General features: G+C 51.1%; 2 protein-coding genes across 15 annotated transcripts in view; one reads left to right on the top strand and one right to left on the bottom strand.

Moving 5' to 3' along the window:
• Positions 1-21,488, top strand: part of XRCC1 (X-ray repair cross complementing 1) — a 32,552-nt gene that overhangs the window by 9,518 nt on the left and 1,546 nt on the right. The window contains exons 4-19 of one of the 5 annotated variants that reach the window (XR_004619226.1): positions 1,254-1,292; positions 8,118-8,276; positions 9,177-9,251; positions 9,352-9,457; positions 9,684-9,793; positions 9,869-9,980; positions 10,247-10,502; positions 10,824-10,940; positions 11,688-11,781; positions 11,919-12,051; positions 12,315-12,369; positions 12,464-12,603; positions 13,516-13,606; positions 13,943-14,018; positions 14,124-14,238; positions 18,575-18,650. Coding sequence is in view for 4 of the 5 variants with exons in the window: in XM_034639435.1 (XP_034495326.1) it covers positions 1,254-1,292; positions 8,118-8,276; positions 9,177-9,251; positions 9,352-9,457; positions 9,684-9,793; positions 9,869-9,980; positions 10,247-10,502; positions 10,824-10,940; positions 11,688-11,781; positions 11,919-12,051; positions 12,315-12,369; positions 12,464-12,603; positions 13,516-13,606; positions 13,943-14,018; positions 14,124-14,237 (1,677 nt within the window). In the remaining variant the exon portion in view is untranslated. Of the gene's footprint in view, positions 1-1,253; positions 1,293-8,117; positions 8,277-9,176; positions 9,252-9,351; positions 9,458-9,683; positions 9,794-9,868; positions 9,981-10,246; positions 10,503-10,823; positions 10,941-11,687; positions 11,782-11,918; positions 12,052-12,314; positions 12,370-12,463; positions 12,604-13,515; positions 13,607-13,942; positions 14,019-14,123; positions 14,333-18,574; positions 18,651-21,488 lie in introns of those variants that run through there. The other 4 variants (XM_034639435.1, XM_034639437.1, XM_002923931.4 and 1 more) reach the window with 4 other exon arrangements.
• Positions 7,698-21,373, bottom strand: ZNF575 (zinc finger protein 575). Of its 10 annotated transcripts, none has more exons than XR_004619231.1 (9): positions 20,676-21,373; positions 20,446-20,539; positions 19,850-20,007; positions 14,537-14,706; positions 9,658-9,809; positions 9,337-9,501; positions 8,732-8,960; positions 7,951-8,649; positions 7,698-7,869 (listed from the first exon to the last, which is right to left on the bottom strand). XR_004619231.1 is itself a non-coding variant. In XM_034639443.1 (4 exons), the coding sequence occupies exons 3-4, from the start codon at positions 19,929-19,931 to the stop codon at positions 18,737-18,739; spliced, it is 741 nt and encodes a 246-aa protein (XP_034495334.1). In that variant the 5' UTR covers positions 19,932-20,007; positions 20,427-20,539; positions 20,676-21,373; the 3' UTR covers positions 18,329-18,736. The 10 variants fall into 10 exon arrangements, 5 of the variants coding, with proteins under 5 accessions (XP_034495334.1, XP_034495335.1, XP_011228973.2 ...); XR_004619228.1 differs by lacking the exon at positions 7,698-7,869 and having other exon boundaries at positions 8,168-8,306; positions 8,545-8,649; XR_004619232.1 differs by lacking the exon at positions 7,951-8,649.

Raw genomic sequence — 21,488 nt, 5'->3', positions numbered from 1 at the left:
GAGCCGGGTTGGTGAGATCATAATTAGCCAGCTGGCTAACCTACAACGTTTTGGGGTAGAAATAAACCTACTTGGAAAAGCCAAGTTTACAATTTTAAGTAAACGGTAAACCAGTTTTCTACAAGATGAGTTTTTTTTCCTTGCAGTGAGAAATTGTTTTTAATTGAAGTATATTTTGTTTATAATAAAATGCACAGATCTTAGCATACAGGTCGAGGAGTTCTGACAGTTGTACACACCTGTGTAACCGGCCCCCCAAGTCAAGACACGGAGCATTGCCAGCATCCTGGGGAGGTCCTTCGCACCCCTTTGCAGTCACTCCCCACCCCCCACCCTCACCAGCTCAGGCAGCCTCTGGTCTCTTCCGTCACTACAGACTAGCTTTGCCTGTCATCGAATTTCATATAAATGGAATTTGACAGTATGTGCTTTTTTTGTGGCTGGCTCTTTTCACTCAATGTCCTGTTTTTGTTTTTGTTTTTTTTTTGAGATTCTTCCATATTGCTTGTCAGCTGAGTAGCATTCATCTCAGGCAGAGACTGCAGTTTGTTTCTTCATTCTCTTGTGGATGGGCACCTGGGCTCTTGCCACCCTTTGACAATTATGATGACAGCTGCTGTGAACATTTTTGTATGAGCCTCTGCACGGAGATCTCTTTGGGGTAAATACCTAAGAGTGCAGTTGCGTTGTTTTAGGGTAGATGTATGTCTTAACCTTATTAGACATTGAGTTTTCCAAAGTGGTTGTACCACTGTACGTTCCCTTCAGCAGAAGCTGAGAGTTCTAGTTGCTCCGTGTCCTCACCTGGCCGTGGTGTTGCCAGTCATTAGTTAAATTTCAGCCATTCGGATGGCACGTGGTGGTATTTTATTATGGCTTTAAGTTGCATTTTCCTGACAAGTAATGACATCAGGTAACCTTTCACGTACTTACTAGCCATTCATTTATCCTATTTTATGTAGTGTCTATTCAGGTCTTTTGCTTGTTTTTTATTGGGTTGTTTGTTTTTTGGTCCTAGATGTTAATCATGGGTTTGTTTGTTTCTTTTTTTTTCAGATACATGTGTTTCACATTTTTCCCCCAGTCTGTGACTTGCCTTTTCATTACCTTAAAAAAAATTTTTTTTAAATTAAAGCATAATTACCATACAGTGTTATACTAATTACAGGTGTGCAATGTAATGATTCAACACTTCTTACCTCCCTCAGTGCTCATCATGGTCCTTGTACTTAACCTTTCCATTATCTTAACAGTGCCTTTTGCTGGAGCTGATGAAGTCCAATCAATCAAGGGTTTGTTTGTTTTTTTTTAAGTCCCTCCCTCTCTCTTTCTCTTCCTTTCTTCCTCCTTTTCTTTTTTCTCTTCTTTTTTTTTCTTTTCTTTTTTACTGCTGAGTGCCTTTTGTGTTCTATAAGGAATATTTTCCTGTCCCAAAGTCATAATGACACTCCCTGTATTAATTTCTTATTTCTGCTATAACAAATGACCACAAACTCAGTGGCTTAAAACTGTAACACAAACTTATTGTCTTACAGTTCTAGAGGCCAGAAGTCCAAAATCAGTCAAGGGGGCTAAAATATTAGTGTTGGCAGGGCTCGGTTTCTTCTGGAGGCCCTAGGGGAGGATCCATATCCTTACCTACCACAACTTCTAGAGGCCACTGCATTTCTTGGCCTGTGGTCCCTTCCATCTTCAGAGGCAGCGATGACAATATTCTAACATCTGCTTCCATCCTCACTTCTCTGACTCTCTAGCCTCGCTCTTATAAAGACCCTTGTGATGATACTGGACCCACCTGGATAACCCAGGCTTATCTCCCCTTCTCAAGATACTTAATCACATCTGCCAAGTCCCTTTTGCTATATTCACAGGTGTCATGGAGTAGCACATGGAGCTCTTTGGGGTGCCATGATTCTGCCTACTGCCATCTTCTGTGTTTTCTTCTAGAAGGTTTATAATTTTAGATTTTACATTTAGATCTCTGATCCATCTCAAATGAATTTTTGTATATTGTGTGAAGTAGAGGATAAGGTCCTTTTTTCCTGGTGGTTTTTTTTTTTTTTTATGTTTGTTGAAAATACTCTAAAAAAAGGTTTTCCTGGGGTTCTGGCTGGTTCAGTCGGTGGAGCATGCAGCTCTTGATCTCAGGGTTGTAGGTTCAAGCCCCATGTTGGGTAGAGATTACTTAAAAATAAAATCTAAAAAAAAAAAGATTTTCCTTTTTCCACTGAATTGTTTTGGCTCTTTTATTGCAAATTAGTTGCTCATGTACGTGTAGGTTTATTTCTGTACTCTCTATTCTGTTTCTTTGATATGTATGTTTATTTTTGTGCCAATACCACACTGTCTTAATAGTAAATATTGAAATCAGATTGTGTTGGACTTCCAGCTTTGGTCTTCAAGAGTCTCTTGACTCTTTTATTTCCATGTGAATTATAAAACAAGCTTGTCAATAACTTCGTTTATTCCAGACTTGCAGAAAAGTTGCAAAAGTAATACAAAGGATTCCCTTATAATCTTCACTCAGATCCCCCAAATGTTAACACATGGGTACGTATTTTTTACTGAACTAAAAGTAAGTTGCATATGTGATTTTGCCTTATCCCTGTTCACTACAGCGGCTATTTCCTAAAAAGAGAGACACTCTCCTACTTAACCTCAGGACAGTTAATCAAAAATAGGAAACTGACCTTGATGTAGTACTATGTCATCTGATGTCAGACCTTATTCAGCTTTTCTGCATTATCCCAATAATGTTCTTGATAGCAAAAGAAAATTCAGAATCATGCATTGCATTGATTTGTCATGTCTGCTTGGTTTCCTTTCCCTGGGAACTGTTCTTGTGACTTTCTTGGTATTCTGTGCCATTGACGTTTTGGAAGAGTAGAGGTCAGTGACTTTGTAAAATATCGCTCATTGTACAAAATGTCTGATGTTTCCCGGTGATTTCATTTAGGCTCTACACACGTTTGGCCAGAACACCACAGAAGTGACGTTGTGTTCCTCTCAGCGCGTCAGATCACGGAGCACATGCTCCTGGCTTGCTGTATTACTGATGGTGTTAACTTGGGTCATTTTGTGAAGGTGGTGAGGGCCAGGCTCGTTCACTATAAAATTACTGTTTTGTCCTTTGTGATGAATAAGTATCGTGGGGAAATACTTTGCGGCTCTATAAATCTCTTGTTACTCCACAAACCTGTATGCACTAGTTTTAGCATCTGTTACTGATTCTTGCCTAAGTTATTGGTGCTAGTTGAGTGACATATTTTTTTAAATATTTATTTATTTATTTGGGGTGGCAAGGAAGAGGGAGAGAGAATCTCAAGTAGACTCCACACTGAGCAGGAAGCTGGATGTGGGGCTCAGTCTCCGTGGGGCTCAGTCTCACGACCCCGAGATCACAACCTAAGCCAAAACCAAGCATCAGACGGCTGAACCAGCTGCCCCACCCAGGCGCTCCTGAATGATATTTTTTAAAAATTTCATTACCTAGTTGTTGATAGCATAGTAAAAATAAAATTGATATTTATATATCGACCTTGTATCTTGTGACCTTGCTAAATTTAGTTATTAATTTTTGTTATCCCATGGGATTTGTGTAGATCCCTTAGGATTTTTTTTTTTTACATAGACAGTCACACTGTATGTGAATAAAGACAGTTTTCTTTCTTTCTAATCTTTATGCTTTTTTTTTTCTTTTTCTCATTTTATCGCACTGATTAGTATCTCTAATACAGTGTCGAATAGAGGTGGTGAGGGCAGACATCCTTGTCTTGTTGCTGATCTTACTGGCAAAGTAGTGAGTCTTCATCGTGAAATCCAATGTCAGCTGGAGACTTGTTTATAGATGTGTGTTGTCAGGTTGAGGACGTTCTTCTCTAGACTACTTTGTTGAGAGCTTTTTTCATGAACGTGTGTGGAATTTTATCAAGTGCTTTTTCTGATCTGTGAGGTGCATTTTCACAAATAGGTTTTCCTTTGGCAAACATTCTCATTCTCAAGGTTATATAAGTTGTGAAAGGGTAAACTGAAGTACATGAAATTTTGAAGGGTTTATTTGAGCAAACAATTCAGATCGGGAGCCCAAACTGAAAACGGTTGTCTCGTTTGGGAAAGTCTAGTTATTTGGCTGTTAGAATAGTGGTTCTTGAATTTCATTTTCTCAGACTTGAGAAATTTAGTTGGCTGTTTCTGATTCGTTGTGTTTGCATTTCATTTTCTGACTCTGGCTTAGAGTTAGGTCTGTTTACAGAGGCTCCCCAAGCACTTGAGTCACCCAGTCATTAGAGTCACCCAGTCCCCAAAACCCTGCTTGTTAACTGTTTTAACAAAGTCAGCAGTTTTGGGGACTATTAAAAAAAGTTCTCTGTTCTTGGCAAACAGATTTGGATCAAAATTCTATTTATAACGATGAAAACTGAGTAAGTACATTTTTAGTTAAAGTTTTATCATATCTTTATAGGTGAATGTTTATTATTTGCCCTTTTATCTGTCTAGCAAGGTGGAATGGCTAGTTGGGGCTTTATCTTTTCAAATTTTGAAAATGCCGATGCCCAGAAGTCTCCTATTCTTCCAAGAATTTTAATTAAACTTCTGCTAGAGTCCTGCATTTTTATTATAACTTCTAACCAAGACTGAATTAAAGACTCTGGGGGGGCACCTCGGTGGCTCAGTCAGTTAAGCATCTGCCTTCGGCTCAGGTCATTGAGCCCCACACAGGCAGGGAGTCTGCTTCTCCCTCTCTTGCTCCCCCTGCTTGTGCTCTCTCTCTCTCTCTCTCTCTCAAATATATACATAAAACCTAAAAAAAAAAAAAAAGCCTCTGGGAATTGTGATATTTGGCTTCCACCCAGAGACCAGATAGGGCTCTGGAAGAGTCCAGAAAGAAAAAGAAATTGAAGGGCAGAGCAGGGCTGGTCCACATTGCTGTTGCCTGTACAAATCAATCATAAGGCACCTCGTGTAATAACTAATACCATTTCCTACAAAATCAACCTGTTCTTTTCTTCCCCCTCCAAATTCTACAAGGGAGACATAAGCTTTCAAGGTTAACATGGTCTAGAGAATAAAGGTTTAGCCCTAGAACCTTAAATCCAGTGTCAGATAATAGAAGTCTGATAACTAGAGTTGTTTTCTCTTTAAAACGAGTGGGAGGAACAAGGACATCTACCTGGCGGTATGGGTAGCAGCTGCCAGCCACGGTTCGGTTCGTGTTGCCCCTTCATTGTCATCGTTGGATGATCAATTTAGCTCCCCTGTCAGCTCAAAATCAGGCCTTTTATAAACAAGTCAAGGCCAGGGAAACGGCTTTCCTTCTGTAGAATTGTCTTTGTCTTTGTTGTTTCCTCTTCTTAATCAGAGCTGAGCCCAAAGGGGCCGATAGTTAGATTCAATGTTTTTCTCAGCAAAAGGCTTTGTTTTCTGATTTCACCAAAGTTCTCAGCATGTCTGCGAGAAGACACTAAGTAAAACAGACTATAGCCAACTGAAATTGGCTCACTGCCTAGGAATATTTATTGTTTCCTTGGGAGGGAAGTCTAGCATTAGGCAGACCCAGAGTTGATCTGACAATCGGGGTGCTTGGTTGGCACCTCTTGATTTTTGGACTTGTCTGCACGGTTACAAGATCATTGCTGCTGCTCCATCCATCACCGAGTAGCGCCCAAAGCAGGGCTTGGAGGAAGTGGAATGGCAGGAGTTCGGTGGCTCTCTTCCATCCTGTTTCTTGGTAATGAGGAAGGAAGATCTTTCCCAGAAGCCCCCAGCAGCTTTCCTCTTACCATCACTTGGCCAACTGGGTCATGCGCCCGACTCGGACCAGCCATTGGCAGAGGGAATTGGACTGCTTGGACCAATCATGGTTAATCCCTTCGTGTTGGGCACACAGCCCTTCTACTCTTTTTCAAAACTGCCAGGTCCATTTGATTCTCATTTATCCCCTTATCATACTGTCAGGATCTCCATTTATTTCTTTAAACTATTAAATATACTTACTTTTATATTGTGTGTTTGGGAATTTCAATGCATGCAGCCTTTGTGAGTGTGAGTCTGCCGTTTGTGGTTTCTGTTGCTTGTTTCCATATGCCTCGTGGTTTTGTGTGTGTGTGTGTGTGTGTGTGTGTGTGTGTGTTAACTTCTGTTCTTTGGGAATGTGTCTGTGGGAGATCTCTGAGGACTTGGTTTGAAGTACATTCCTCCAAAGAGGATCTGCCAGTGTCAGGTGATCTTGTGTACCTGGGTCTGCTGTTGGGAAAGACGTTAGGGTTTAAAGCCAACAGCCAAGAAAGGATTCTTGAGACGTCTTTGGTGCAAAATGGTGGTTTTATTAAAGCATGGGGACAGGACCCGTGGGCAGAAAGAGCTGCACTCAGGTCCTGAGGAGTGGCCCATTATATACTTTCAAGTTGGGAAGGGGTTAGGGATAGCGTAAGCTTCCCAGGTATTTTGGAAACAAGGTTTCCAGGACCCTGAGGGGGCTAGCTATTGTTAGGAAAAGGTCATTTATTACTGTTTAGAAAAACTCAGTCATGAGACTCTTCGGATGTACATGGGTCGGTTATATGCTTGGAGGATGACTGCCAACATGTATCTTGGGGTGGGTAGAGACAAAGGAAGTTTCCAAGGGATTTTTTATGTAAAGTAGACTTATTGGATCCTGGGGGTCAGGCTAAGATTGCCTTTTGCCCTTAGCAAAGTATTAACATCGGGGCAGCTCCTACAGGAAGGTCCCTCTGCCTGTCTCAAGGACTTGTCAATGGGCTGTAGGTAGTAAGGAAATTTAATAATTTTTCTTTGCCTTTGTGACATCAGGACCACTTAACGTCTTCAGCTTGGGTTTTTCTATGCAAACAGCTCGTGAATTTTTTGCTCCAGATCCTTGAGGGTACACACTTGTGCTTAGGATTCCTCCAGAGAGCAGTTTTCATTTTTTCTCTGTTGTGCTCCAGAGCGAAGGCCTCCTACTGACTCACTCCACAAGGCACGGTTTTCCCTAATTTACTCACGGAGGGTTTTGCCCTGTGAGGAGGCTCAGCTCCATGTGAGTTGGTGATGGTCTGTGAGGAGCTACTCTTCTTCCTTGCCTGGAGCCCAGGCTTTGTCTTCTGTCCCCCCGCCCCCCATTAAAATTATGTTCTCAGCACTTTAGGCAAACACCAAGCTCCCTGCCACCCGCCCTATCAGTCAGGGTCTCGCCCAGAGACTGAAACCACACCAGTTATTGTAACAGAGTTTAACATAAAGAATTAGCAGTTCCATATTGAACCCAGGAGGCAAGAAGACTAAGGTGTGGTAAAGAAGTAATGAGGGGAGCAGCTGCCACCCCTAGGGTTGGGGGAACAAAAGGACATGGTCGGAATTACTGAAATGTTGATGTTTAGAAGCTTGGAAGTGGGGTTCCACAGAGCTGAAACTCAGACCCCGAGGGAAGCAGGCGCCGGAATCCCTGAGAGGGGCCGGGTGACGCCAGCTCTGCAGGTGTTAAAACGCTGCAACCACATTCCCCTGCTGCCCTCGGGTGCAGGTGTGCAGAAGCAGGAGCTCCCCGGGGTGATGCTCACAGGAGCTGCAAGAAGTGGGGAGGACGGTGGTCCTCCCTGCTCTTGCCTCTCAGCCTCTCTGTAGCGCCCCCTACTGGCAGGGCCCGAGAATGAGCAGCTGGAGAGGCAGCCACGCCCCTCCCCCCCTTCCCNGATTCCCTCTGGATTCCGCTCTCATGTCTGCCCTCCGCGATACTTCCTCTGCTTTCCATGAACTCAGCCGCATATTTCCAAAAGGTTTTTGAACATTATGCCAGTCATTGTGATTATTCTCCGCTGGGAGGGTTCTTTAAGGCCGTATGGCGGCCTCTGTGGCTAGACAGAGAAGACCCTGTGAAAGAATTTGGGGTAGGTTCCTTTAGACCTGGAAGTGGAGGGATGCCTTTGGGGCCTGTGTCAGGGAGGAACTCACCGGAAGCCCAGAAGCAAGGGAAGAGAGAGGAGTTGAGGCATGTGGAGGTGCAGGCTGGATCTGGCCACTCCCTACGCCCTACTCAGGCCCCTGCTTTCTTCCCAGCCTGTGGGAGGTGTCATTTAAGTCAGCCAGCCCTGGTTCTCCTTTGATGTTCCTTCTCCCAGGTCCTGCTGGTCACTTCATCTTTTATGTCCCCTTCCGAGAGCCGCAGTGGCTCAAACCCCAATCGTGTTCGCATTTTTGGGCCTGACAAGTTGGTCCGGGCAGCAGCAGAGAAGCGCTGGGACCGCGTCAAAATTGTTTGCAGCCAGCCCTACAGCAAGGTACCTGGGGTGGGAGCTGGGTCCTCAGTCCTGGGCAAGGAGAGAGGTGAGGGGCCAGCATTGAGTCCCAGAGGGCTGGGAAGATGGGGCAGCTGGTCTCCCCAGGGGATTAGGAGGAGGCTGGTTGCCAGAGGTCTCTGAAGTGGGTTTGTCATCCTTCCCATAGGTGATTCCCTAGAGGATGTCTGGGAAGGGCAAACCACAGGATCTCAGAGGGGAATGGGAGAAAGGGGCAGCTGACTTGGCAAAGGAGTAGTCCAACAGTTACCATCGTGGGATCTGGAGTCAGACGCTAGGTCCACCACTTAGCTGTGTGACCTTGGGCAAGTGACTTAACCTTTCCGGCCTCAGTTTCCCGATCCTCACAGGGTTGCTGTGAGATAGGGATGCTAAACTGTAGTGACAGTGAGACTCAAGTATGTCATGACACCACACAGTGGAAGCAGACTTCTTACCTGGGGACCTGTCTTAGGGGGTGTTTGGCTGGTCATCCAGGGACTCACGCTCCTTGAGCTTATGGCTCTGTGTCCAGCTGGCAGAGTGGGAAAGAGCCTGGAGCATTTCTGTGTTCCAGAAGTGGCACACAGTGCTCCCTCCCATTCTGTGGTCAGGAATTCGGGCATGCGGGAGAGGATTTGCTCGGATCTGCAGCAGCCTCTGCCACGTGCCGTGAAGCTAACGGAACTGATGCACATAAAGAGAGGGCTTCAGTCGAGCCCGGCCCAGAGTTAGGGCTCACTAGCAGGTTGATGTTATTATAGTCATCATTGTCCTCTGGGCACCTTCCTAGATGTGTCCATAAGAGGGAAAGAGCCAGAAGGGGGTCTCCCCAAGTGAAAGGGGCTTGGGGCCAGGACTCTGTCCTTGGCCAGACTTCCTGACCCCACCCTCCGTTCCCAGGACTCCCCGTATGGCCTGAGTTTTATACGGTTTCACAGCCCCCCAGACAAAGAGGAGGCAGAGGCCTCACCCCAGGTAAGCACTACCCGCCAACCCCCACCCCCGAGCCTTCTCCCTCCCACCTCGCCCCCACCTGCCAACAGCCACTCACTGTGCTGACCTTGTGAGACCTTAGAAGGTGACGAAGCTTGGCCAGTTCCGCGTGAAGGAGGAGGATGAGGGTGCCAGCTCCTTGAGACCTGGGGCCCTCTTCTTCAGCAGGATCAATAAGACCCCCCCAGGTGAGCATGGAAGCTTGAGTCCTCAGTGAGTCCAGGGTTGGAACCTGAAAGTGGGTGTGAGGGAGGAGGAGCCTAGGGACTCCTGGGTTGGAGGGAGGAGGCGGCTGGGGGCCTGAACTCCTGGATCATTACTGGGCTTTGGGACCAACACTCTGTCCCCTGGGTAGGAGCAGAAGGGTCTCAGGGCCCAGCCCTCTCACCCCGGCTCCACTTTCTCCCTTGGTAGCCGCAGCCAGTGACCCGGCAGGACCCAGCTATGCAGCTGCTACCCTGCAGGCCTCTAGTGCCGCCTCTTCAGCCTCTCCGGTCTCCAGGACAGTAGGCGGCAGCTCCAAGGTGAGATCGTCAGGCCCTGGTGGGGTGGAGAGGGCAGAGAGAGGCTAGAGGCCTCAACTCGTCCCAACCCCTCAGCCTCAAGAGTCCCCCAAAGGCAAGAGAAAGTTGGATTTGAACCAAGAAGAAAGGAAGATGCCCAGCAAACCATCAGCCCAGTCCTCACCACCAGCCGTCAAGAGACCCAAATGTGAGTGCTGGCTTCCTTGTTCTCTTAGGGGCCTGTGCTCTTCTGTCCTGGGAGAGGAGGGGCTGGGGGCCTGGACTCCTTCCTGGGTCTGAGGTAGGAGGGGCTGGGGGCCTGGACTCCTTCCTGGGTCTGAGGTAGGAGGGGCTGGGGGCCTGGACTCTGGGTCTGAGGGAGAAGGGGCTGGGGGCCTGGACTCCTGGGTCTGAGGAAGGAGGGGCTGGGTTTAGTCCCCGTTGTACTGAGTGAATCCACCTTTGGCTTCCCAGTGCCAGCTCCCACCCGCACCCCAGCCACCACCCCAGTCTCTGCCCCAGCACGAGGCACAGTGCCAGGAAAGACCCGAGAAGGCACCGAACCCAGGGGACCCCGAGCTGGCCCGCAGGAGCTGGGGAAGATCCTTCAGGGTGTGGTGGTGGTGCTGAGTGGCTTCCAGAACCCCTTCCGCTCAGAGCTCCGAGACAAGGCCCTGGAGCTGGGGGCCAAATATCGGCCAGACTGGACTCCAGACAGCACCCACCTCATGTAGGCCTGTACCCTCCTCCCTACCTTGCTCCCCGCTGCTTCTTCATCTCCCTTTGCCTCCTCCATCTTGCTTCCTCTCTCTCCCTGTCTGCCTGTCTACTCATCTGTCTCTGTCTCTTCAGTTCTCTGTATCCTTTGCCTGTTTTTCTGATTCCTACATCTTTCCCTTGGTCTCCTAATGTCTTTTCTGTTTCTCTCATATCCATCTCTTTCTCTCTCTCTGACTCATCTCTCTTTCTTCCCCCGTCCCCATCTCTCTTTCCTTTTCCCCGCTCAAACCACACCTGACTGACCACACCCTTCCTTCTGCTCCCCCACCAGCTGTGCCTTTGCCAACACCCCCAAGTACAGCCAGGTCCTAGGTCTCGGAGGCCGCATCGTGCGGAAAGAGTGGGTGCTGGACTGTCACCGAATGCGGCGTCGGCTGCCCTCACGGAGGTGAGGCCACCTGCATTCATGGGCTGCACACACGCATGCGTGCGACCCTGCCCCGTGTCCCCAAACTGGGCAGTGCCGGGAACCGGGAGAGAAATAAGACTGGGGCCTGCCGAGGGCTCCCCAGAGTCAGCAGGCTCCTGGGAGGAGGGGCAGGGGCTCCAGGGCTGCTGAGGAGGAGGGAGGACTTGGCCCGGTTGTCAGGGCTCCGTGAAGTCTGCTTGGGGAGAACGAGAAGCATGGCAGGCTGGAGAAACTGCATGCACGAGGCACATGTGCCCGGCATATGCGAAATCCCATGTACATATGAGCCGTTCTTGTTATGCTAGAGCTAGGGGACCCCTTCTCCTGGCGTGTCAGCCACTTACGGAACCACGAATGTACTGGCAAGGTCTTTAACAATGTATTTGCTTCTGAGAATTTTCTCTTAACTGGTAGGTATTCTCCTAGTGAGAAACTGCCTTTGATTCTCGAAGGGCAACATTATTTCTGATTTTTTTTTTTTTTTCCTTTCTGAAATGGGGCATTTCTTTCCCAAGAGGGCGGGGAAGCCAGGGAGTGCCCAGGTCTCTGTTGTGGGTGGCTGCCATGACTGACAGCTTCGGTGGGGCCCTTCCAGAGCTGGAAGCCAGGGCATCCTGAGGGATTAGTAAATGCCAGTTGCTGTGGCTTCCTGAGCACCCAACCCCTGCCCCATCTCCCCTGGAGGACACGCTATGCTGTTCGTCTGAGGCTGGATTCCTCCCCTAGGTACCTCATGGCAGGGCCAGGCTCCAGCAGTGAGGATGAAGGGACCTCTCATAGTGGCGGCAGCGGGGATGAAGCCCCCAAGCTTCCCCAAAAGGTCCTGTGCCCCCCGTCCTGGTGTGGGGGAGGGTGCAGCGGGAGGAGGACACGGGTCTGTCGTGGCACCCCAGACTCTCCACTCCTGCCTTCTGTAAGAACACATGCTCACACCCATGTTGCCCCCTGGCTCCTCAGCGCCCCCAGACCAAAACCAAGCCCCCTCAGGCAGCAGGACCCAGCTCACCTCAGAGACCCAAAACGCCAGAAGAGACCAAACCAGCCTCACCAGGGCCCCAGGAAGATACCGACACTGACGGGGAGCATTCAGGTCAGTGCCTGAGGGGCCTGGGGGCCTGGACTCCTGGGTCTGAGGGAGAAGAAGGCTGGAAACCCAGACTCCTGCATCTAAGGGAGGTGGAGCTGGGTCCCAGACAGTGGATCTGGGGGAGGGGAGGCTGAGGGTCCCAGATAACTGGATCTGGAGGGCAGCTGAGGTTGGGGGTTGGCATGCCTGCATCTGTGCTTGGGTGAAAGACTGGGAGGAAGGGTTACCAAGCATGTGCCTTGCATTGACCAAGCTTCCACTTGCAGAAGAACAGGGCAATGGGGCAGAAGACTCTGGGGATACCGAGGATGAGCTGAGAAGGTAAGGTGGGGCTCGGGGGTCGAGGTGGCACCAGGCTTGGGTGGAGGGGGATCTGGTCTGCATGTTCTTCCCCCACCCCTGTTGGCTTTCCCAGGGTGGCCGAGCAGAGGGAGCAAAAGCAGCCCCCTGACCAGGGGGAGAATGGCGAGGACCCGTATGCAGGATCCACAGATGAGAACACAGACAACGAGGGTCCCCCAGAGTCTCCCGACCTGCCAGTTCCTGAGCTCCCAGGTAGGAAATCCTTCCCTGCCTCCTGAAGTGGGATTTGTCTTTCTCACTTCTCAGCCATGACTCCCCACCAGGCAGCCCTCAGATCGAGGCTGTTCCCCATGACTTGTGACTTGTCTCCCCACCACCTTCCCCCGTACTCTCTGCCCCTGCTACCTTCTTGTTGCTTTAGAAAACAGGAATCCTCTCATGCCTTCCCTCTGTTCCCCCTCCTGACTTCGTACTGTGACCACCTCCATCACAGTGCAGTGCTGAGCGTGACCCCCTTTGGCCTTCCACTCAAGTGCGAATGGCACCTCCCTCACCTGCCCCCCAGGTTCGGTTTTGTCGGGGTGGGAGGTCACCCAGGCACACAGATGACGTGGGCAACGTGGGCACTGATCTCTGTTGGGACCTAGTTGGTGATGGCATTGCTATTTGTCACCCCAACATGAATGCAGGGGGCATGGGATGGGGGCAGGGGTCAGAGTCTTGGCCAGAAAAGCATGGAGAGAGAAGCTGGGCAGCCAGTTCTGAACAGAGTTGAGGGTCAGTGGCGATTAGAAGAGGCCGTTTCTATCTGGTTCCTTGTGGGTAATGGGCAGGAAAGTACTTTGATCTTCCAAAGCCCCAAAAGTGGCATCAGCAGTGGCATCAGCAACTTGATGGTTTGGAGAACCATGTTAAAATGGAACAAAGAAAAGAGCCGTCCTGAGGGTCAGAGCCCAAGACACCCAGCTCCCAGAAAGGTTCTGATGGACCTGGCTGAGAAGCCCCGTTTGTCCTGGACGTCTCTGTCAGGGTTGCATGAACACCCCTCCCCAGCCGCTTCACTGGCCTCCTTCCTGTCTTGCCTCCAAGTGTTGTGTGGCTCCTGGCTGGGGCTTCGAAACTCCGGGGGCCTCACACTTGGCTCCTCCACCATCTCCCCTGCAGACTTCTTCCAGGGCAAACACTTCTTCCTGTACGGAGAGTTCCCCGGAGATGAGCGGCGGAAGCTCAGCCGATATGTCACAGCCTTCAATGGGTCAGTGTGCAGGGGTGGGGGCAAGGGTAGGAGGGGGTGGTGCTAGCTTGTGGGAAGGAAAGCGATCCGGAGACGGAGGTGGGGCATGCCCTGCAGGATGGGCACAGGCCCTGCTCGCTCTGCTCGGCCTCCCTGGACGTGTAGCTTTCCCTCTCTTCTTCTTCTCTAAAAGAGGCTCTGAAACGAGTAGCAGCGGTGGGAGCCCTCGGTATTGTGGCTATGGCCAGGCTGGCATAGGGGAGAATAACGGGCCCACAGGTAGCCTTGGAGAATGGTTGGGGACCAGGATGTCCAGAGAGGGGACACCGATTCTCTGCTTCTCTCCTCTTCTGCCAGGGAGCTTGAGGACTACATGAGCGACCGGGTCCAGTTTGTGATCACAGCACAGGAGTGGGACCCCAGTTTTGAGGAGGTGAGTTCCAGAACAGCAGGGAGAGGGACACCCAACCCACCCTTGTGTCATCTCCATCCTCTCCTCACTCACATGTTCCCATATGCACCCTGCTCTGCCTTGCAGGCCCTGATGGACAACCCCTCCTTGGTGTTCGTCCGCCCCCGATGGATCTACAGTTGCAACGAGAAGCAGAAGTTACTTCCCCACCAGCTTTATGGGGTGGTGCCCCACGCCTAAAGTATGTGCTTGCATGCGTATGCATGCGTACACACACACACACACACACACACACACACAAGATGAGCTTAATAAAGGTGACCTGGTTTGGAGCAGCTGCCCCTCTTACTCGGAAATCTCCTGAACCTCCTCGAGGCTCCCAGCTTTCTGTCATATGTTTGGTTTTTGCTTCCCTTCTGAGGGTCAGGTGTCTTGGCTGCCTCAAGACCCCTGTCCTGGGGTCCTGGGAAGGATGAGGGGCTCTCCATCAGGGGTTTGGTAGGGAAAGAACTCTTTGTTACTTTTTCTTGGCCACTTACCTCTGTGGTGGCAGGTAATTGGGGTTCTAGCCCTCTGAGCCCATTCCTGGGTGTTGTTTATCCCTCTGTGGGTCCTGGGCTGGCAGCCTGGATGCTCATGAAGTCCATCTCCGCTCCCCTGGGCCACGTGTATCTCCCTTTCTCCAGGGCTTTCAGAAGTGGCTATAGAACTGTCAGCAGCAATGGCAGAACAGGGTGAAGGGGTATTTTAATTACCCCCCTTTGAGCTACCACTACATTTAAGTTGGGAACTGAGCGGGGTGTTAGAGACTTGGGTGGAAGCTAGGATGGGGTTCTAGGCAGGGGCCGTGGCGAGGGCAGAGGCCAGGAAGTGGGAACTAGCCTGGCTTGTCAGGGTCAGTTGCTTAAGAGGCTTTAGGGGCAGATCTGTCTGGAAGGATGGACATAGTCCTTGCAGCTGTGCTAATGGTAGCCCCTGGACCCGGGTGCTATTTAAATGAACTCCAGTGACATGAAGGGAAAGGTTCACTGTGTCGGTCACACTGGCCACATTTCAAGCGCTCAGTGGGTGCTGTAATAGAGCGCACAAATAGAGAACATTCACGTCACTGCATAAACAAAAGAACAGGGCTGTCCTGAAGGGCTGTGAATGCCAGGTTGAAAAGCTCGGACATTATCCTGTAGCCGGGGAGGGCAGGAAGGGGTTGGAGCAGAGTGAAGGGCAGTCAGAGCTCAGTAACAAATTACCACCAACTTTATGTCTTAAACCTACAGAAATTCGTAACCTTCCAGGTCAGGAGGTCTGAAGTCCAAAATGGGTCTCACTGGGTTAAAAATCAGTGTGTAAGCAGGGCTGTGCTCCTGGAGGCTCTGGGAGGAAATCTGCTTTCTTGTCTTTTCCCCAGTTCCCCTTCTGTATTCAAGGCTAGCAGTGGCCAGTGGAGTCTTCCTCATGCCACATCACTCTGACTCTGACTCTTCGGTCTCCTTCCACCTTCAAAGATCCTTGTGTTCACAGCCAAGCCCACCCGGATAATCTGGGATAATCTCCCTGTTTTAAAGCCAGCCGATTAGCAACTTTGATTCCTTCCACCCTAATTCTCCTTTGCCACAAAGCAGATTCGTGGGTTCTGGGGATCAGCATGTGGACATCTTTGGGAGGCCGTTATTCTGTCTACCATGCCCACCGTGTGTGAGATGGTGGGACGGACTGCGGCGTGAGAAACAGACACAAGGCCCCACTCTCACGGGGCTGACATTCTGCTGGGGGAGGGACCGTGAGTGTGTTGTGCAGTGTGGAGCACGAATGCAGGGCAGTGTTATAGAGCGATGGGACAGGGTGGCGTGCTTCAGAGAGTGTCAGCGGGGAAGGTGTGTCAGAGGACTGAGCCCTCTGCAGAGACTTGGGACAAGTAAGGGAGAGTCTGGGGGAACCATTGCAGGCCAAGGAAGCAGGTGCAAAGGCCCCCAGGCAGTAACTGGCTTGACCTGTATAAGGAGTAGCGGGAGGTCAGGGTGTCAGAGACTCAGGATCTGCCCTGGCTCAGCACTGGCCCGCTGTGTGGGTGCAGGCAAATGCTCTCTCTCCTGGCCTGTTTCCCCATCTGTATGACAAGAGTTGGACCAGACTGACACCTCTCAAATGCATTTGTGTCCCTGAAACTTTGATGATGGTATGGTTGCTGTGGAGGAAATCTTCCAGGACAGCTCTGTATATAAACCTTGATGGAAACCGCACTATTCCAGGCAAAATCCAGGTGTCAGGGGCACTTAATCCTCCCCCTCGTCCACCCCTTCCCCAAGGCCTTGCCCAGGGGACTGGGTCTAGCTAGTGGCTGATCCAACGGCCTGCTAATTTGCATTTGCCACCCCTGATGCTGGATACTTCCACAAACCATCTCTCATTGCATCCACACATTTCAGATCGCAAGTAAAACTCTACCTCCTCAAAAAGCTCTTCTCTAACCCTCTATGTAATAGTATGTGCGTGGTATACACTCTTAAAATGTTGTATCTCTTGTCATAGTTGTAACTTGATTTGTTCATGGTCAAATCTACCAGTCTCTTCCTCTGTGATGTACATTTCTTGTATATTAAGGATTTTTTCTGTACCTCTGAGGTTACCAAGATAGACTCCTTTATCATTTCCATCTATTTTGTTTTTCAAATTTAGATCTTAAGTCACTGGAAACTTATTTCTGTGATTGGTATGAGATCAGGGTCTGTACATTTCCTGTTGCTGCTGTAACACTACCCCAAGCTTCGTAGCCTTAAACAACACAGATTTATTTGCTTATAGTTCTGTAGGTCAGTAGTCCCAACTTCTGTCTCAGTGCGCTAAAATCATGGTGTCTGCAAAGCTGTGTCCCTTCCGGGGACGATCCATTTCCTTACCTCTTCCAGTCTCTAGAGGCTGCCTGAATCTCTTGAATCATGGCCCTGCATCCCTCTGGTGTCTGCTTTCATTGTCACATCCCCTCTGACTCTCCTGCTTCCCTGTTTCCCCTATCAGGACCCTTGTGATTACATCAGGCCCCCTGGAATAATCAGGATAATCTCCCCATCTCAAGATCCTTAATCATGAATCTGCAAAGTCCCTTCTGCCATATGTGAACTAACACACTCAGGTTCCGGGGATTAGGATGTGGACTTCTTGGGGGAAAATTATTCTGCCTCCACAGGATCCCACTTAATTTTCTTCCAGATCTCTCAGCTCATTCACAGGTGAGCCTGTCCTTGCCCCATTCACCTACATCAGAGATCTGCAAACTACATCCCATAGGCAAAATCCAGCTCACTATCATTTTGGTAAAGTTTTACTGGACCAGAGCCATGCTCATTCGTGTATCATCATGCGTGCGGCTGCTTTTGTACTCCAGGGGCAGAGCTGGGTAGTTGTGGCAGGCACTGTGGCCAGCAAAACCTAAAAATATATACTATTGGGCCCTTTCCAGAAGTGTGTCAACCCCTGATCTACTCATGGGGATTGTCACTTGTCAGGACCTCCAGTGAGCACAGGGCCGTTTCTGAGCCCTCGGTTCCCTTCCACTCGCTTGTTCCCAGGCCAACACCACAGATGTCCTTCTTAGGACTCTGAAATCATTCCTGGTACCTGGGCTGGGGGTGGGGGTGGAGGGCAAGGCTCCCTCCCCTACTTTGTTCTTCAAGATGGACTTGGCTGCTTTACTTTTTTCTTTTTCTTTTGTTTGGCCACTACTTGATTAGTGCCCACTTCCCTCACTAGACCAGGCCCACCTTGTTCACTGGTGTGTGCCTACCACCGTGGGCAGGGTCCAGCACGCGATAGGCCTTAATACACATCTGAAGAATGAAGCACAGTCCACTGTGAGCTCATTCTTATTTTACAGCAGGAGAAACAGGCTCCAAGAAGGGAACTCACTGCCAGAGATGGTGCTTGTGCCCTTACAAGGCCTCCTAGCACTCCCATGTTATGGATAAGTCATCTGAGTCCAGAGAAGTGACACAGCTTGTCCAGGGTCCCCTGGCTCATAAGTAGTGGATCAGGGCTGGCTCCAAAGCTTGAGCTTTGAAAAATGTTTATACTATTAGCAGTGGGCCCTTTGTTCTTGCTTTTATCATTTCGTATACTTAGGGACTCATTCCACATCTGTACAAATAGAGCTTTTTTTTCCTGTAGCAACATAGTCCATTCTATGGCTGTACGGTAATTCATTAGCTGGCCCCCTCTTGATGGGCACTTGGGTGGTTTCCCAACATCTTTATGCCTTTTTGAACATATGAACATCCTTATGCCTTTTTCAGCGCTTGAGTTTATAAGTTCCTAGAAGTGGAATAGTTGACACGAGCATGTGAGCATTTTAAATTTTTTATGGACAGTCAAATGGCCAAAGTGGAGGCACCAATTTAACTTACAATGAGGAGAGACCCTGTTTCCCCACATTCCTCATCAACCAATGATGCTAGCTGACTTTTTATTTTTGCCTTATGTATAGGAGGGAAAAACCAGAACCAGGGCTTGCTTTCAAACCACAGCTCTAAGCCCATGGTTTGGGGCCTAGCGCTCTCTGTGGGTGACACCTTCTCCTCCCCCAACAGGTGAGCAAAGAATTCCTCAGCCTTATAAGTTGGAGCCCAGTGTGGAGCCAGTCTCCCTGCCAGCTGTCTGGTCGAGGCAAGTCCATACAGCCCAGCTTAAAAATGCCACCTCTTTACTGACCCAGGCTGGTGGCAGCGGGGGCTGTGAGCCAAGCGGAGGACTCACTCGCGCTCCCCCTGGCTCTCAGCCTGGTGGTGGCTGCGCTGGTGAAGGAGCAGGAGGCGTCTTTGGCCAAAGGCCTGGTCACAGCTGGAGCAGCGATGCCGGACTGTGGCCTGGCTGCCTGGTGCCGTTGGGGGATCATGACAGAGGCGATGGGCGGCCAGTTTGGAGGGGAATGAAAAAGCCTTGGGGCAGTGCGGGCAAGGATAGGGGCGGGCATCCGTGGCATGGTGCGTGTGACGGTGGGCTGCAAGCTTGGAGGGGTAGCAGAAGGACTTGGGGCAATCGGGGCACGGGTAGGGGCGGGCGGGCGCGTGGGTCCAGAGGTGGGCTGCCAGTTTGGAGCGGTGCCCAAAGGCCTTTGGGCAGTGCGGGCACGTGTGTGGGCGGGCACCACTGTGCGTGAGACGGTGGGCTGCCAGCTTGGAGGGGTAGGAGAAGGCCTTGGGGCAATCGGGGCACGGGTGGGGGCGGGCGCCGCCGTGTGCCAGCCGGTGCGTGGCCAGCTTGGACGGGTACGAGAAGGCCTTGTCACAGTCAGGGCAGCGGTGCGGGCGCTGCGGCGGGGGCCGCCGGCGGGGTCGGGAAGGCGCCCCCGCGGACGTGGCAGGCCCCGGAACCGACTGGCTGGGCTTCTGCGGCGAGCCTTGGTGGGGAGCTACAGGACAGGAGGGCTGGTGGGCTCCAGGCATCAGCCAACACCCTCAATCTAGGCCAGGCTTCCCTTCCCCCTCCCCAAATTTGACACCTCAAGAGTCATCTGGGATTCCTCAAATGACATGTCTCTATTCCCCACCTGCTGCCATGCATTGTCTTAAGGGGCTCCAAAGGGTTACCTGGCTGGAAACCCAAAGCTACTAAAATGTCCGTTTCTAGTATATTCCCAAGTGATCACCCTGAAATTCCGCATATCAAGCTCCCTGACCCTTAGTTTTCTGAGCCCTAAAAATCACTTAAGTTCCCCAAAGTAGGATTCCCCAGAACGTATTTGTGGAGTATCCCAAATGGTCATCACTCTAGGCCTTCAAACTTGCACCCTGAGATTCCCTCAAAATATGATTTTCTTAGCCCCAATTCCTTGCCCCCCTACCCACAGGCGGGACCGCTCTCACCTCCTCCCTTGGTTACTTGTTCCTTGCCAGTAGGACTAGGATCGTTGTCCCCGGCCGCGGACTCTGCATCTCGTTCCAGCATCTTGCTGGCCCAGGAACCCAGAGGGAGGTAGGCGATGCCGGTGATTACCAGGCTGACGGGGATAGGGCTATAGGGCCTAAAATCGGGCACCAGACTGTTTAGGAGCAGGGTCTTTTTAAGCCTTGGATCCAAAGGCGAGGGCGGGCGTTACGCGAAGGCGGAGCCTAAGAGCACAGCGGGCGGGGTTTATGCAAACCTGACCCTTCGCGACTTGGACCCAGGGTTGGAGCCCTCGAGCAGAGTTGGCGGGGCCTCTACTACTTAAACTCAGGGGCCGCCCTGAGCGCGGAGCTGGCTAGGCTTCTACACAGAGTGGGCGGCACCTCCCCCCTCCCCAGAACCTCCCAGCAGTGGAAGCAAAGAGGGGAATGGGCGGGGCTATATAGACAGGACCCAGACCTACTCAGACCCAGGGGAGGGGCCTTCGCGCGGAGAGGGCGGGTCTTTTACAACTGTCCCAGGGGAGGAGCCTGAGCTCAGTGGGCGGGATTTCACCTCCAATAGGTAGCTTTACCCGAATCTTGGTTTAGTCTCAGTCCATTGACGCAGCGTGAACTGCTTCCTTCTTGTTGCTAAATTTCATCCCCAGGGTGGAGGGTAGGGGAGTCCTAGAGGAAGATGCAGAAAGAAGTGGCATGTCTTGCGATCCAGAGACCCCTAACGGATTTTCCCCTCAGTGTCCCAAGCGTCCGGGCTTCAATGCACGCCTCGGAATCTTGGCATTCGGGCACCAATGCACCTTACCAAGGCTCAGGCACCAATGCAGTCCCTCCGGAACCTATGCACCAGGACGCCAATCGATTCCTTTCCGGGAGATCTTGGCGTCCAGCCCCCAATCCACTTCCCGATGACCCAGGCGTCCAGGCCCGGACCCGTGCCCGCCTCACCTGCGGAAGGCCCCTCCCCGGGGGCGGGGCTCCGGGCCCCTCCCGCAGCGGCCGCGGCAGCCGCTGCGCTGCCCTCGGACGCGGCAAAGCTGCACGGCCCGGCGCGTGCCCAGCGACGGGAGGGGAGGGAGCGCGCGTGAGCTGCACGGCCCAGCCTCATTTCCATCCCCTCCTCCCACGCGGGGCCGGTGGGGGCGTCAGTACGCAGGCGCAGTCGCGGCCGGCAGAGGCTGCTGCGGGGGAGAAGAAATGGAAGGAGGGGTGGATGCGCAAGGCAGGCAAGTTGGTGAGCAAGCGCGGAGCTACCGGTAGAAGGGCCATAAGAAAGTATACTGCGGGTTGCGGGGCCTACGGTGGCTGGCTGGAGTCAAGCACGTGCAGGACCGAACTCGGGGAAACTGAGCTTAGAGATCACTGAGACAGGGCCCAACATATGCGCCTTCCTTTTCTATGTCCCCCTCCCTTTCGCGAATTCCGTTGGGAGCTTGAGTTCCCTCTCCGGAAGGAGTTTGAAGAGCCGGGTGCCCATTTCAGCCCTCAAAGCGTTTGCGAAGAAATCAGGCCAATTCGTGAGAGGGCGGGGCGGAACGCCAGGCTTTGAGCAAGCTGACGCCCAATAAAAAACATGTTATTTGCATAGGGCCCCGGCTCCCTTCGCCATTGGGTGATT

Source organism: Ailuropoda melanoleuca, chromosome 12 (assembly GCF_002007445.2).
Source record: "Ailuropoda melanoleuca isolate Jingjing chromosome 12, ASM200744v2, whole genome shotgun sequence".
NCBI lineage: Eukaryota > Metazoa > Chordata > Mammalia > Carnivora > Ursidae > Ailuropoda > Ailuropoda melanoleuca.
The sequence above is the reverse complement of the archived record's forward strand: the minus strand, read 5'-3'. Positions and strand labels throughout refer to the sequence as shown.

Coding starts and splice junctions, on each gene's coding strand:
- ZNF575 (XM_034639443.1), bottom strand. CDS start 19,931: ATGCTGGAACGAGATGCAGAGTCCGCGGCCGGGGACAACGATCCTAGT. Junction 19,396..19,849: donor ACAAGTAACCAAGGGAGGAG/GTGAGAGCGGTC, acceptor CCTGTCCTGTAG/CTCCCCACCAAGGCTCGCCG.